We start from the raw sequence: 15,958 nt of genomic DNA on the forward strand, positions 1-15,958 counted from the left end.
TGTCCACTGAAACGTTAGGACAGCTAGCTCAAGCTCTTCTAAGAGCACAAAAAGAGCAGGAAAAAAACTAATTGTTGGGGCTGTGAGTAGCTACCTTTCCCCTGTAATACATCACAATGACAAACAAATTTTTGTGAAAGGTAGCATACAAGAGAAAGAGATTGACTTTTTGCTTGATACAGGTGCAGAAATTACAGTAGTTCCTACAAAATTGGCTAAAGATTTAAACATTCCATTCAAGAAAACTAAACTTTGTTTAACTGGTGTAGTAGGTGAAGATTCTGTTTTGTTTGAAACCCCTCCCATAGAGATACAATTAGGCCCGAAAACTCTGACCACAAAATTGCTATGTTCTCCATTAAATACAGGTGCAATTCTAGGCATGGATCTACTGAGACAAGTACATCTACCCTTAGACTTGTCCTCAGAATCCGCTAGCATAAAAATTGCTTCAGCACAACTTTCTACCAGTAATGCAATCACTCCTGAGTATGCTTTCTTACAGAATCATCCAATTTGGGCTAAAGACAAGGATGATTGCGGGTTCCTCACAGGTGTGGAACCAGTCAAATTAATAGGAACCGCCCCTCCTGTTACCAAACAATATCCGATCAGTAAGGAAGCTATTCAGGGAGTCAAAAGCATTGTAGAAAAATTGCTGAAACAAGGAGTGCTCGTTAAAACCAACAGTCCCTGTAATTCACCTATATGGCCCATCAAGAAAGCCAATGGGACATGGAGACTCACAATAGACTACAGAGTAGCCAATAAACATATTGAAAAAATCACCCCCCTAGTAGCAGATCCATCTACAATTTGTAATGGCTTACCATTAGATTGTAAGATTTTTTCAGTAATTGATATGTCTAATGGATTCTTTTCGGTACCATTGCATTCTGACAGCCAGCCATGGTTAGCTTTCACGGTTGACTATGAGCAATACCAGTGGACACGTGTTCCACAGGGATTTCAAAATTCGCCGACAATCTATCATCAGGCTCTCAGACGTGATTTGTGTGACCCAGAATGCCCAGTCAAACAGTCCACTATGATTCACTATGTTGATGATATTTTGTTGGCCTCAACAGATCATGAGGTACACAAAACTGAATTGGCAGAATTGTTAGACTATTTGCAGAAAAAAGGACACAAATGTAGTTTTCACAAAGCTCAAATTGCTAAAAATCAAGTCACATTTCTGGGTCAAACAATTGGTACAGGAAATAGATCTATTACACAGGATCGAGCCACTTCAGTCAAAGCAATACCTCCGCCTACTACCATTAAAGCACTAAGATCATTTTTAGGAACAGCAGGTTACTGTAGACCTTGGATTGAGGACTATGCCTCGATTGCTCAGCCACTCTATGACTTGTTGAAAGGTCAGGTTAGAGATTCCGATACAGTTTGTATGGAAGAAATTCATCTCAAAGCTTTCAATGATTTGAAGAGAGCACTATGTCAAGCGCCAGCATTAGGAATTGCACAATCTGATAGGCCCTTTGTGCTTTATGTTCATGAACACTTAGGCTTTATGACTGCATGTCTAATGCAAGATCATGGGGGCAATTTACGCCCAATTCATTACTAATGTAAGGATTAATTAGCTCAAATTTATAATGATTCAAATAATGAATCGAATCGAAAGATTCGAAACTTGATTAAATTGATTCAGAATTAATAGATTACACTTCTTAACCATTCGTCCAGCAAAGTGGTCAATTCAGCGTACTGTATTAACTCAAAAGGTTTATATTATGTTCCTGGCCAAGATCACAAATAAACCAAAATATTACGTTAGGAAATTTTAAAGCTGAGGTAGCTTGATCTAAACACAGATAGAACTTTGTGAACATAAAATTCAAGACACTTCTTTTAATGAAACAATGATTTATTGACTACTCTAAGACACAAAACTAATCTCTACTAAAACACAAATAAACACACACACACACACACACACACATTCACACTCACACTCATACAGTTCCGGGGATGAGAAATTACTGAGTTGAAGAGAACCCCAAATGTTCTAGTATCTTAACTAGTTCTTAGATCGCAACCTTAGAAAATCACAAAAGCAGAGACTTAGCTTTTAACTACTTAGGGAGTATTTTGCACCAGTTTCAGCGAAGTAAAGAGAGATCTTGTTACTTGCATTAGTGCCGGGAACGGGGGTTCCGGGGGCTCGTCTGAGCGAAAGTTCTGGTTGGTTGCTGGTCGATGAAGTCTTTGGGAGATCCTTCGAAGTTGAGGATTGGTTGCTGGAGCCGATCTTTCGGTTGCCTGGTTATGCAGGTTGATGCGTTCGGAGCTCTTCTGTATCAGAGTTGCGAGACTTTGAAGAGTTTGGCAGTCACGAAGTTTCAGTTTGTTCTGTAGAGTTTTGATGGCACCGTCGCGTGCTTGGTCGAGTGGTCGAGCGGTCGAGCGCAGATGGAAAAGCACTCAAACCACAAGAGGCGAAAGGCGTGAGGCGAGAGCTGGGAGCTCTGAGTTCGCTGAGTTCTTGCTGAGTTCGCCTAGTTCTGTTAGGAACATGAAGTTTTAAACGGGCCGCTAGGGCACGTCCCACGATGCTGGGATCCAATGGCATTGCTGAAGGGGCGGGTCACGCCACCCCCTTTCCGTCCTGTAATTCCTTCTGGTACGTAACTTATTAGGATATGGATTTCTCTGCAACTTTTGTTATTAACTTCAATAAACTATTTCAATGCATAAATTAAACTCCAATCATCACATAAAACACAGCAGGCATATAAAAGAGAACATACTGTTGCTCTAATAGCAATACTAATAAGTTGATTGTCTCTTAAAGTTTGTCTTTGCAGTGTACGTATCTCTATTGAGAGACGGGGTGTTTTGGAATGTCAGAGGAGAGGGGGACAGGAAGTCCGAAAAACCATGTGAGTCACGCTGGACGCATCATGTGCCATGCCAGCTTTATTTCAGAAGACTGGAGGTTTGTTTCTTAGGTGCTCTGAGACAGAGAGCGTTTTCTTCTCTCTGGATGCGTAAGACGCAGATCTCGACAAAAGCGGTCCATACAATTAGCGTCTGGTGATTATCATGTGATGGTCGTGTCAATTTTGTGACTGAGAAAGAGGGTCCTTTTGTTTCTTTGGAATATGGCCATTTCTGTTTTGTACGTTGTTCGCCCAAGATTCCTACACATCCCCCTTTTGGCTGGCGATGTTTCTGGTGTGAACATCGGCAGGCACTGGAACAAGAGGCAGAGAGAGAGAACAAGGCACACACAAGACACAAACAAAATCTCCATCACTAGCTGAATTCTGGTGCAGGGATTTAGTTATTTGGCCTGGTACAGTTAGAGGCACTTGCAATAACGTAGGGCCGCATCGGTGAGAATTATTGTTAATTTGGCTGTCTTGATTGACCGGAGTATCGGGAGTTCAACGAGGCGGTGTAGACGTGTGCTCGATCAGGTGCTACGTCAGACAGTGCTTGGGATCGTATTCAAGGCGGGCTATCCATTAAGGAGTCTCTTTCTCGTAGCGCATGGGTCATGGGAGTAACTAGGCGTTGCGTTTGAGCGTAACCGTTTTGGTATGACTGTGAACCGTTCGTTAAGATTTATGACGTTGCTAAATCGTAATTCAGCTTGGAGTTTGTTCGCATGTCGTTTTAAAGTGGCTAGGTTTAGAATGTTAAACAGAGTGCCTACAGCCGCACCAGCCCCAGCAGGGCGCCCAATAATCGTTTGGGACGCCGGTTGTACCCGCTTAATTCAGCCTGGGTTACGATCATTTTCTGTAATTAGCGCAGCATGTGGTTCACATCTGCCTGCATGTGGGCAAGGACTTCCCGTGTCTGACGGGTGTCGGCCCAAGAGTTTTGGGGGCTGAGAGGGTGTAGTTTGTTCTGGAAAACATCATAGGGTCGAATCGGCCATACACCTTTAGAGGTAGACTTTGCGGTTAGCCATTTGATAATCCTGATTACGCAGAGAAACAGGGCGGCGAATCATAACATCTACCTGGAGATAGAAAATAACAACGGGACAGTTAGCCACGAAGATCATGGTTTGGCGGGGTTGCTCAAATCGTTAACAAAATTTCTGGTAGTGATTTGCAACTAATTTGGTGTACTGAGTCAATCCCATCTTAAGCGGCCTAGACTTCAAAGAAAAGTTAGGTAAGTTTCTGATAAGGGCAAGAAGGAAGGGACACATAGGAAAAGAGAGAGAAAGGAAAACACAAAGAGACACAATGACACTGAATGAGGTTAGACAGTAAGGATAAGTGTCACATGTGTGGAGCAGCTCCTCTCTGCTGGGTGGAGGTTGGTCCTAGCAGTGCGGCAGAGGAGAATGTTTAGGTGATTTGTGTTGTGTTTAGGAAGTTAGCTGTGTGTTCACCTAGAAGGATAGAAATCATGTTAGTGTGAGGCATAGTCATGAATTGTCGGTCTGTGTCAGTGGGTTTGGTCTTCCCCCTTTTGCTGTTAGTTGGAACCCCAATGTCTCTTTATCTGCTTTTGGTGAATCCATCGAAGGACTGGCTCGCTGCGCCCTTGTCCGATTCTGTTTCGGTCGGTGACAGGCGAGAGCTTGTGGGATTCCTTTCAGTGGGGTAAGGACTTTCTCTGACAGGCGATAGGGAGTGTTCTGCCAAGGATGGCGAAACCGTAATACCACACTTTGTTTCCGACAATGAGTTCCTTGTGCGCAGGACATGGCTAGCATGGGGCTTTACATCCAAATGTCTCTATATTTCCTGCATGATTTCTTTCAATTTTGAGTTATGCTCGGTGGCTTGGGTTTCTTGGTTGAAGCTGGCAACATATCAGGCATCCTTCTATGTAATCTGCCAGATCTTGTTGTATGCCAGGCCACTGTGCCACCTGTTTGAATGGGTTGTAGGTGGTTTTGTCACCACAGTGCGCTGCGCATGGTGCATCGTATGCATGCCTAAGCCTCATCCCCCTTTGGCTCTGAGGGACTACAAGCTTTGGCGCAGTGAGGGGCTCAGAGACATATGTGAGGGCACCATTTAGCGGATGCAGCATGTTCTTGACGGATTGGAGGGTGCGGAGGTCTGAAGACGTGGATTAGTCAAGTGTAGAACTCGTAGGAGAGTAAAGTTCGAAGATGTGAGCAGAAATGGGCAGGTCTGCTGATGTGGGAGGAGGAGGTGTTTTCAGGCCAATTGTGCCAATTATGTTGGTGGCGGGTAAGAGCTGTAGCCATCGGGATGGGTGGGAGGGCATGAAATGTTTTGAATGGTTGTGATGGGCAAGGGTCGCTGTTGAGCCGGACCACGCCCGTTTTCAGATTGCCCTGGTGATTGTCTGGGCAGTCATCGACTTACGCTGTGGGCATCAGTTTCATTGGGCCACAGTCCGGGACGTCCTTTGCAAAAGAGTCCCTGTACTCATGTAGAATTTCTTTAAGTCTTTGGTGATCTGCTTTCTTGGGTCTGGTGTCCTTTGGTAGGCTTTGGTGTCTGTGCTTCGTTGCTTTGAAGAGATTCAGGCTGCCGGCTGAGTTTTCCTGCCCAGGGGCTAGCACTGCGACAGATACTAAAGTGTCTTGGACATTTATGGCAGTTCTGAGTTGAGGGGGACCTGAGTCTGAGTCCCACGCTTGCAGTGAGCAGAGGGAAGGGCCTTGTTCTTTGCTGCTTGGCGTTGAACTTGAGCTTGGCCTTGACTTTGACACTGCATCGTCACTAAGCAAATTGAAGGCAACGTCTGTGGCTTGACACTGCGACTCATTGGAGACTACTGACTGGAAGGGCAATGGCTCATGGACTTGCGTCCACAACTTCAGGTGTTTAAAGTCTATCAAGGGTTTGAAGCGATTTAGCAGATCCTTTCCTATGAGGAGCGGATAGTTGTTTAGAGGTGAGATGTAGACTGGGTGGATGAGATTCATCGGTCCCACTGTAAGGTGAATTGGGGCCACATGTTTCAGCTGTAGGCCCATGTTTGAGTATGTTTGCAGGTTCAGTTCGCACCTTTGGAGTTTGAAAGTTCCATCAGTTCTCGTTCTTGTTTCTTGAATTTTTTCAAGGAGTTCAGTTGACATTAGAGTGATGTCGGCTCCTGTGTCTAGAAGGGCTTCCACTTTGACATGACCTTCGATGGTGATGGGGAGGTAAAACTTTCTCGTTGTACCTTTCTCGGTGAGATCGCCTAGGAGTTGAGGGACTGGCGTTTGAGATGAGATAGGTAGGAGTTCAGGACTGATTCTGTGTTCTTCGGAGGAGTGACAGACGACCAGGACAGCACTTTCGGGTGATTGAGTTGTTATATCAGCAGGTGTTTGTTGGAATCTTCTGTGATCTGACGTGTCATGTGTTGAGTCAGTTTCTGTCTCTTGCTCTGGATGTTTAAAGAAGCTTTCTTGTCCATCTGAAGTTATGACAGTTACAGTGTTCTTGGGGTAAGGAAAAGAGGTGCTGTTCTGTGTGGTTTGTTGGACCAGGTGGTCGTTGCCTTCTTGTCTGGCCGCTAGTCAGGCCGCAGTGGGTTTTTCTTTCTTTTCCCACTTCCGATCCTCCTCTTTGCATTTGAAGAACTCTTGCATCATCATTCTCATCAGTTCTTGTGAATCAAAACACGGCAATGTCTTTTCTTCATGTGTAGATTCAGCTTGAGCTTGACCAGTGTGGAATCTTTGTAAGTTTTTTCGTCGATTTGTCGGACTGGTTGCATTAGATTCCCACGAGCCATTTCCTGAACTTCCTGATGAGGTTGGCTGACTCCATGATCTCTCCCATCGATTCTCACGAGGTCTTGGATGGTACCAGGATTTTTCTCAGTAGCGTTCAGGTGAGTGTTGTCGTCCGCGTGGTCCATCCCAGCGGTCGTTTCTTTGTGTAGGTCGGCTGTCGGTCCAGGAAGCTCTGCACTTCAGGGCTGGATGTCGTTCGCAGCAGATAAAGTCTGTCTTTGTCAGTAACGTTGGGTCTCATTTCTAAGTGAAAATCGACATCATTCAAGTAAGAGTGGACGTCTTGACCATCTGGCACACTCGGGGTGAATTTGCTGATGTTTCGGGTCAGCTTGTCAAGGTCTTTGAGGTCCATGCCATGTGATGGGTTATGGCTGGCCTTGGGGAGTTCTCGTAGCTTGGGTGTGAAGTAGGTTTCTTCAGAGGGAGCTGGCGAGGGTTTCTGAGTCGCTCCCTCCCCCTTTTGTTCACGTGACATTTCAGGAACAGGGGACCCGGGCCTGCTTAGCAGGGGTGAGGCCGGGGCCCGTTGCGTCCTGGTTGGCTCAGGGCGCAGTTCATAAGCATATCTGAGTTCATTTTTGACACTGTCAAATTCCTCTTTCATGTCGTCAAGTTGTTGAGTGAGGTAACTTATCTCAGTTCTTGCCTCGTTCAGATGTGTTTCGAGGGCTTTAATTCTGCTGTTCTTGTCTCGGAAGTCCAGCCTTGCCTTTTCCAGTAGCTGCTCTGCGTACTGTAGCTTGTCGCTGAGGTCGGCGCGGGCGGACTTTGCGTGCTCCATTTCTTGTGTGTGGTTTGCTAGAGTTTCTTGTAGTCTAGCGATCTCCTCAGTTGCTCTGGGATCCGTCTCATTGGACCCTTCCCGTCGATCTTGAGCCTCCAGCTCTAGCTGCTCGATGCGTCGCTGTGCGCGTTTCAGCTCCTGCTGGAGATAGGCGGCTTGTCTGTCGCTCCGTTTGAGGGAGGCGATGAGGGTGTGACTCAGGGAGCCAGTGATCTTTGCTAGCTCTTTGTGTCCGTAGCTCTGACCTGGATCATGTTTCATGATGCCTGTTATGTTGTTGTCCAGTTGGTCTTGTGTCTGGTGTTTGACAGCTTCGGCGGCTTTGGGTAAGAGGCTGTCCGTCACGGCGCTTAGCCAGATTTCCAAGTCCTCCCAGTGACCAACGGGGTCTGTTGGGCGAGGCATGTTTTGATGCCGTGAGGAAAGACCAGACCACTGACTGACACAGACCTGTAGAAAGAAGAACAAACAAACAAAACAAACAAACAAAACCAAAACAGTGGTGTGAGTGTGGTGGTGTCGGGTGTAAGTGGGTTTTGGGTGTGTTGTGTTGAGGTGAGCGTGGTTCTCCCCGCAGGTGGTTCACTGGTGTGCACGCCTCCAGCTAGCGTCACTGTGGAGGAGGCGAGGGGGTACCCACGGGTGTTGTAGCTAGAACAGAGAGAGGAAAGAGGAACAAACACCCACAGCAAAGAACGGCGTAGTCGTCGGCTGCTTCCCCCTTTTTCTAAAGAGAAGAGAGAAAAGAGACAACAACAAAAGGAACACTTTGGGAAGAAGGTAGAAAGAGAGAGATTGGGAGAGAGAGGAAAGTGAAATACACCTTTCTGGCCCCAGAATGAGTACAGTCAAGTTTTTTTTTTTTTCGACTTGATGTATGCTTCTAGATACAGTGCTCAGAAATGGGAATTTCAACACGCCAGGACTATGCTTGTTATTATAATCTCCTCCGGGATGAGGGAATATACAATAACAATGACAGTATTGGCTTTGCAGCTGGTAGGATTGACACTGTACACCAATCAGAGCGTTTCTGGAAACGGGTTCACGACTGGCGCCTATCAGTCCTCGCTGGACTCGTTGGGACCTTGGCTGTAGGGATCCACGATGAGAGGGGAAAGTGAGAGTTAGGCACAAGTTTAATTGGCGTTTTCAAGTCGTATGAACATTGATTAAATGTCTTTTAAACAACCAAAATTCTCTGCTTTTATGATTCTCACAGGCACAATCGAGGAAATAGCAGCAGTAGTTGAATCAAGAGGAGGACAGCTAGGTGAAAGAGAGAGAGTGAGGAGAGAGACAGCCAATTGGAAATGAGGTTTCGCTCCCAAGTCAGGGAATATGACAAGACTTGATAGGACAATTAAAACCTTGGTTTGCAAATTAAAATTTATGTTTCAATTCAGTAATGACTGTGGCAGAACTCAAACTGTAACGCTTTGTTAAAGTTTTAGTCAGCAGCTGTAATCAAATGAATCAACACAAACCATTGAGGTATGGGAAAAGGAACAACTATTGATTGTAAAAAGGAGTCGTTTTCAAATCAATAATGATTGTTCCTGGTTATAATTTAGAAGTTTTCATTAAAAATTGGTCAAGGAAATGATCATTTCTCTATTCAACGTGTATCATTGCCGTCTGAAAAGGGGAAATGTGATTATGATTAAACTTAATTTAAATCAAAAATTCAAATCAAAAATTAAAATTAGAGATTAAATTTTTTAAAATAAAAAAAAAATTTAACATAAAATCTCAACTTGGCAATGAAAGTTGGTGACCAAATTTTTAATGATGCCTCATAAAAATTGATTACAAATGATCAATATTAAATCAATCACGGAAATTGCGGTGTGGCAAGGAGATGTGATTATTTATTAAGATTGATCAAAGTAATCAATTTAATCAGCTTAAACATAGTATTTGATTATAAAGCTTGTAACAGTTTAATCTGGCAATGCAAACAGTCAAAAGGGCGAGAGCCTTAAATCGAAACAATAAAATGTTTTAATTTGAGATTTATGATAGGGCTTTAATGGTTTGTTACAATCGCATCAAAAAGAGATTTAAGTTTAAAATTGTCAATATTCCTGTCACATGGGAGGAGGGAAGAAATACAAGGAATAGTGTACAGAGATATGAAGTAAAGAAGTTTGCAGAATGATCGTTAAAGTTCAAAGCTTGTGATTGAGTCACCCAAACAACGTTACACACACTGAGTTCAAACACAACGGATCACCCTAACGCTGTGTGCTAACTGCTATTATTCAAAGCCAGTGGTTTTACATAGGCTTAGCTTTAGCTAGTTTAGCTCTACCACTTGTTAGCGTTAGCTTTAGCAAGTTTAGCTCTACCACTTGTTAGCGTTAGCTTTAGCTAGTTTCGCTATACCACTTGTTGTTTACAAAATGAGCGGGCGGACTGCGCCTGCGCAACGAAACTCTGCTCCGGAAAAGGTGTGTTAGGATATCCGGGTCGCAGCGTTTCTATGGCAACAACCAGCAAGCGAGAGAGTTAAGCAGTTTTAAATACAATGCATGAAATGACAGCGCATTTCGGAATTGCACAGCAAATAAATACTATTTAGATTCTTATAGCACCGTCTCAACTCATTAGAGTGAGGCACATTTATCCGCAGATTCACTGCGATTAATTAAATTTTGTGCTAGCCTGTTTAAACAGCACATGTGGACTTAGCCACACAATTTTAAGATCTCAAAATTTCTCCCATAAAGCAACGTGTGGGTGCTCGCGCTGAGCGCCACGTCTTAACTTCACTAACATTAGTTTTAAGTGAATATTTGGTAAAAGAGCATTAGGTCGCGAGCCTAAAGATCTTAAACCGGGAGACAGCCAGCTTAGTTTCTTTTCACTCTGGAACACGCAGAGTAAAACACTAGCTGCAAGGCCTTTTGACAGAGAGGAAAAACAAGGAACACGCTTATTTTTCACCTTTTCTCAGCGGACAATTTCTAAAACTTTACTGCAGTTTAAATTCTTTACACAACAACTCGAAGTTACGCTTTCATTCATTCCAGACTGGCAGCCACAATAAAGCATACAGTACACAATAAACTGTTTCTCTGTCTTTTGTCTATTTCTTCCGGATAAAATAGAACAAAATACCATGTAGAATGACTTGTTTTATGTTCAAATAGTTAGATGTGTTCGCGTTATATTCTCCACCATCTGTAAGGATTAATTAGCTCAAATTTATAATGATTCAAATAATGAATCGAATCGAAAGATTCGAAACTTGATTAAATTGATTCAGAATTAATAGATTACACTTCTTAACCATTCGTCCAGCAAAGTGGTCAATTCAGCGTACTGTATTAACTCAAAAGGTTTATATTATGTTCCTGGCCAAGATCACAAATAAACCAAAATATTACGTTAGGAAATTTTAAAGCTGAGGTAGCTTGATCTAAACACAGATAGAACTTTGTGAACATAAAATGCAAGACACTTCTTTTAATGAAACAATGATTTATTGACTACTCTAAGACACAAAACTAATCTCTACTAAAACACAAATAAACACACACACACACACACACACACACACACACATTCACACTCACACTCATACAGTTCCGGGGATGAGAAATTACTGAGTTGAAGAGAACCCCAAATGTTCTAGTATCTTAACTAGTTCTTAGATCGCAACCTTAGAAAATCACAAAAGCAGAGACTTAGCTTTTAACTACTTAGGGAGTATTTTGCACCAGTTTCAGCGAAGTAAAGAGAGATCTTGTTACTTGCATTAGTGCCGGGAACGGGGGTTCCGGGGGCTCGTCTGAGCGAAAGTTCTGGTTGGTTGCTGGTCGATGAAGTCTTTGGGAGATCCTTCGAAGTTGAGGATTGGTTGCTGGAGCCGATCTTTCGGTTGCCTGGTTACGCAGGTTGATGCGTTCGGAGCTCTTCTGTATCAGAGTTGCGAGACTTTGAAGAGTTTGGCAGTCACGAAGTTTCAGTTTGTTCTGTAGAGTTTTGATGGCACCGTCGCGTGCTTGGTCGAGTGGTCGAGCGGTCGAGCGCAGATGGAAAAGCACTCAAACCACAAGAGGCGAAAGGCGTGAGGCGAGAGCTGGGAGCTCTGAGTTCGCTGAGTTCGCCTAGTTCTGTTAGGAACATGAAGTTTTAAACGGGCCGCTAGGGCACGTCCCACGATGCTGGGATCCAATGGCATTGCTGAAGGGGCGGGTCACGCCACCCCCTTTCCGTCCTGTAATTCCTTCTGGTACGTAACTTATTAGGATATGGATTTCTCTGCAACTTTTGTTATTAACTTCAATAAACTATTTCAATGCATAAATTAAACTCCAATCATCACATAAAACACAGCAGGCATATAAAAGAGAACATACTGTTGCTCTAATAGCAATACTAATAAGTTGATTGTCTCTTAAAGTTTGTCTTTGCAGTGTACGTATCTCTATTGAGAGACGGGGTGTTTTGGAATGTCAGAGGAGAGGGGGACAGGAAGTCCGAAAAACCATGTGAGTCACGCTGGACGCATCATGTGCCATGCCAGCTTTATTTCAGAAGACTGGAGGTTTGTTTCTTAGGTGCTCTGAGACAGAGAGCGTTTTCTTCTCTCTGGATGCGTAAGACGCAGATCTCGACAAAAGCGGTCCATACAATTAGCGTCTGGTGATTATCATGTGATGGTCGTGTCAATTTTGTGACTGAGAAAGAGGGTCCTTTTGTTTCTTTGGAATATGGCCATTTCTGTTTTGTACGTTGTTCGCCCAAGATTCCTACACTAATCTGGTAAACTTGACATAGTCGCTCAAGGTATGGGCCCATGTCTCAGAGCAGTGCAGGCAGTTCATCTAGCTCTTCAGGCTTCTTCAGGAATGGTGTTAGGACAGACTGTAAATGTAAGATGCCCTCATGCAGTGTCCGCACTAATGAATCAAGCAAAAGTCACTTCTGTAACATCCTCTCGTTGGGGAAATTGGCTGACATCCCTCACAGCCCCGAACATTGTTTTACAGCGGGCACCAATCACGAACCCATCCTCATGTATGATGTCTGCAATGACTGAAGTTGTTTTAGAGGATGAAGGAGAAATCACTCATGATTGTGTTACGCTTACATACACACCTACAAGTGAAATGAAAGAAACTCCCATAGATAATGCAGAATTGGAGTTGTTTGTTGATGGTTCAGCTCAAGTTATTGAAGGTAACAGACGAGCAGGTTATGCAGTAACTTCTCCCACTGAAGTCGTAGCTTCAGGTCGTCTTCCAGATCATTTTTCAGCTCAAGCTGCTGAACTAGTAGCCTTAACTAGAGCATGCACGCTAGCGTCAGGATCAATTGCAAATATCTACACTGATTCCAGGTATGCTTTTGGGGTAATTCATGATTTTGGTATAATTTGGCAAAGTAGACAGTTTTTAACTTCTGCTGGATCCCCCATTAAGCATGCTGGATTAGTGAAGGATTTAATGTTTGCCATGAAACTTCCAAAGAAATTAGCTGTGATCAAAGTGAAAGCACATCTCACAGCTAATACTACGGAAGCTAAAGGAAATGCTCTTGCTGATGTAGCTGCTAAACAGGCTTGTTCATATGCAAATATACAGGTGTGTTCAGGTAGTACAGCACAGAAGACAATTCTGCCCCCTGAATCAATCATTGATCTGTACAAAGATGTTCCTTTATATGAAGCATGGACGTGGTTAGACAAAGGAGCCACAGTGGATTCATTTGGTTGCTGGACCAAAGGGGGAAAGTATATTGCTCCCGAATCTCTGCTGCCATATTTGGCTCAACAAATACACAATTTGGGTCACAGTGGTTCAGCAACAATGAATCACAGGTTCTCAAATCAATGGTGGAATCCAAAATTCAGAAATGTAGCCACTGAAACAGTCAAGAGATGCGTTACATGTCAAAAAAATAATGATGTGCCAGCAACAACTACGGCAGCAACACATACCCCAGCTCCACCAGGACCTTTTCGCCACCTGCAAGTTGATTACATATCATTGCCTCCGTGTAAGGGAAAAACTGACGTTTTGATAGTTATAGACAAGTTCTCAAGATGGATAGAAGCTTATCCAACAGGGCATGCCACAGCTGCACATACTGCTAAATGTCTTGTCTCTGATTTCATTCCAAGATGGGGATTACCAGATAGCATTGACTCAGATCAAGGTACCCACTTCACGGGACAGGTAGTCAAGGAAGTGTCAAAAATGTTGAAAATTAAGTGGAATCTTCACTGCCCCTACAGGCCACAGGCGTCAGCGCAAGTCGAACGCGCAAACAGATCAATCAAATCCAGGCTAAGCAAAATGCATCAAGAAGGAGTATTATGGGTCGAAGCACTGCCAGCGGTACTGTGTAGTATGAGAGCTTCACCTAACAGATCCGTAGGTCTAAGTCCTCATGAGATTATTACAGGACGCCCAATGCAGATGCCAGGTGTGATTGATCTCAGAAATGCTGATGTGCACATTGCCTCAGATGCCCTGATCACTTACTGTGAAAACCTTACAAAGGCAGTACAGAGTTCCAGAGAAAGAGTCGAGTCATGTTGGCAGAATCCACCAGAAGGTGGACACACGATTGTCCCAGGTCAGTGGGTTATGATAAAATCATTCAGAAACAAACCATTAGAGCCTAAGTGGCACGGACCACATCAAGTGATGTTGATTACAGCAGCTGCAGTTTTGTGTCAGGGAAAGAAAACCTGGACTCATGCGTCACACTGTAAGGTTGTTCCCCCACCTACAGGGATAGGATTGGACACACAGACCAGTGAGGAGCCCAGGGAAGAACCGAATGCAACAGGCTTTCGGGGGTTAAACCCTGAGGTGAAGATTTTCCTCATAGGCCTTCCCCATCCACTAGTCCATCCTTACCTCACTGTTTCTTTAGGTGTCACGGGAATTAAGAACTAGGGAAAGAAGGAACAACAAGACTAGACTCAGATTGAACAGAGGATACAACTCTATTGTTTGCTGTCTTTTACAGAAAATACTGCTCTGTCGTCTTTTGTTTTCTTTCTTAATCTGTGCAGATACCCCTGGATGGCTATCCTGAGACCTAAACACATCGACCCCCCTCACCTGTGTATAAATCTACAAACTATAAAGAACAACTAGACTCACGGCCAAACCAACTGTCACGGAAGACAGAACATAAAAAAAAAAAAAACACAACGCAGAGAATCACATGAGAGAACTTCAGTCATCCATCAACATGATCAAGATTGCCATTCTAGTAATCACCATGAACATCGCACAAGCTATAGACTCCAGAAACAACATATTCTTAGAACTGATGAATATGTCAAGAAATGCCTTGTTTGCTGGAATGAACGTTTGCATGCCACACGCACCGTCTGTAGGAGCAGGAATCCCATGGGTGGCACACCCTATCTCCAAATGTGACACGTGTACCTTATTCAATCATCATACCAGTGGAGTATTCAGCAAAGATACATGTCACAACGTAACCATTCCTCCAGCTTCTCAGTGTTGCATACCTGGACTACCATCCTGCAACCTAACTTCAGCTACTCCCATCATGACAGATCTACTCCTGCCAATGATGTTCTATTGGTGCATGGAAAATTATGCTCCAGCATCGACTCCACTGGGTGAAATTCCCCGTGAACGTTGCAGTTTTGTGATTGAAAGAGGAAGAGATGAATCCACTGGGTGAAATTCCCCGTGAACGTTGCAGTTTTGTGATTGAAAGAGGAAGAGATGAATCCCATGTGTACATTACTACTACAGAGAAGAAACAGGAAAAGGACTTAAACGAGTGTCTCTCCAGGAACCCATCCCTACCGAAACTTTTTGCAATAAATCAGTGGTGTATGATTCCTCCACCAACTGGCACCTTCTGGTTATGTGGAACCTCTGTCTACAATATCCTACCGAGCCAATTCAACGGCAGGTGCACCTTGGTTTATGTCCTACCGGCTATCAGAGAAAATACACACACCTCTACAAGCTCTCCACATTTATTAAATTCAGCTCCTACCCCAAACAAAGAAGATGGCTGCATCCCCAGACTCACTTGTGCACAAACATGGTGGTCAAGAACTCTTGGAGCCTTAATCCCATTTTATGGTGTCATGCAGGCCCTGGATCAAGTCAGAAGCTTATCGAATTCTGTACAGAAACTAGCTAATGATACAGCTTTGGCAATAGGTAATATCACGGACACTCTCACTTCTCACAAGAGAATGATCCTACAGAACAGAGTGGCCTTGGATTACATTCTTGCAACGCAAGGAGGAGCCTGCACCATTATTGGCCCTGAATGCTGCACTGGGTTAATGGATCCAACAGAGAACTTGAACAAAATCCAACAAGACATTCTTGATCTTTCAGCAAAATTACACCAGATGACTGAAGATAGTTCTTCATGGTTTGGAAACTTGTTAGGGAAACCCTGGCTGTGGATCAAGGAAATAGCAGTTCTGCTATTGATTCTCCTACTGGTGT

At 43.8% G+C, this 15,958-nt stretch overlaps 2 protein-coding genes across 2 annotated transcripts in view; one reads left to right on the forward strand and one right to left on the reverse strand.

Moving 5' to 3' along the window:
• Positions 1-5,016, forward strand: part of LOC141325767 (uncharacterized) — a 92,632-nt gene extending 87,616 nt beyond the window's left edge. Inside the window, exon 7 of the mRNA XM_073834504.1 lies at positions 4,851-5,016. Within this exon, the coding sequence (XP_073690605.1) occupies positions 4,851-5,016 (166 nt within the window). The remainder of the gene's footprint in view (positions 1-4,850) is intronic.
• LOC141326054 (uncharacterized) overlaps positions 1-15,958 on the reverse strand; it is a 264,874-nt gene that overhangs the window by 175,884 nt on the left and 73,032 nt on the right. The gene's annotated exons all lie outside the window — the stretch shown is intronic.

The sequence above is a fragment of the Garra rufa genome, chromosome 2 (genome assembly GCF_049309525.1).
Source record: "Garra rufa chromosome 2, GarRuf1.0, whole genome shotgun sequence".
In the NCBI taxonomy this organism is placed as follows: Eukaryota; Metazoa; Chordata; class Actinopteri; order Cypriniformes; family Cyprinidae; genus Garra; species Garra rufa.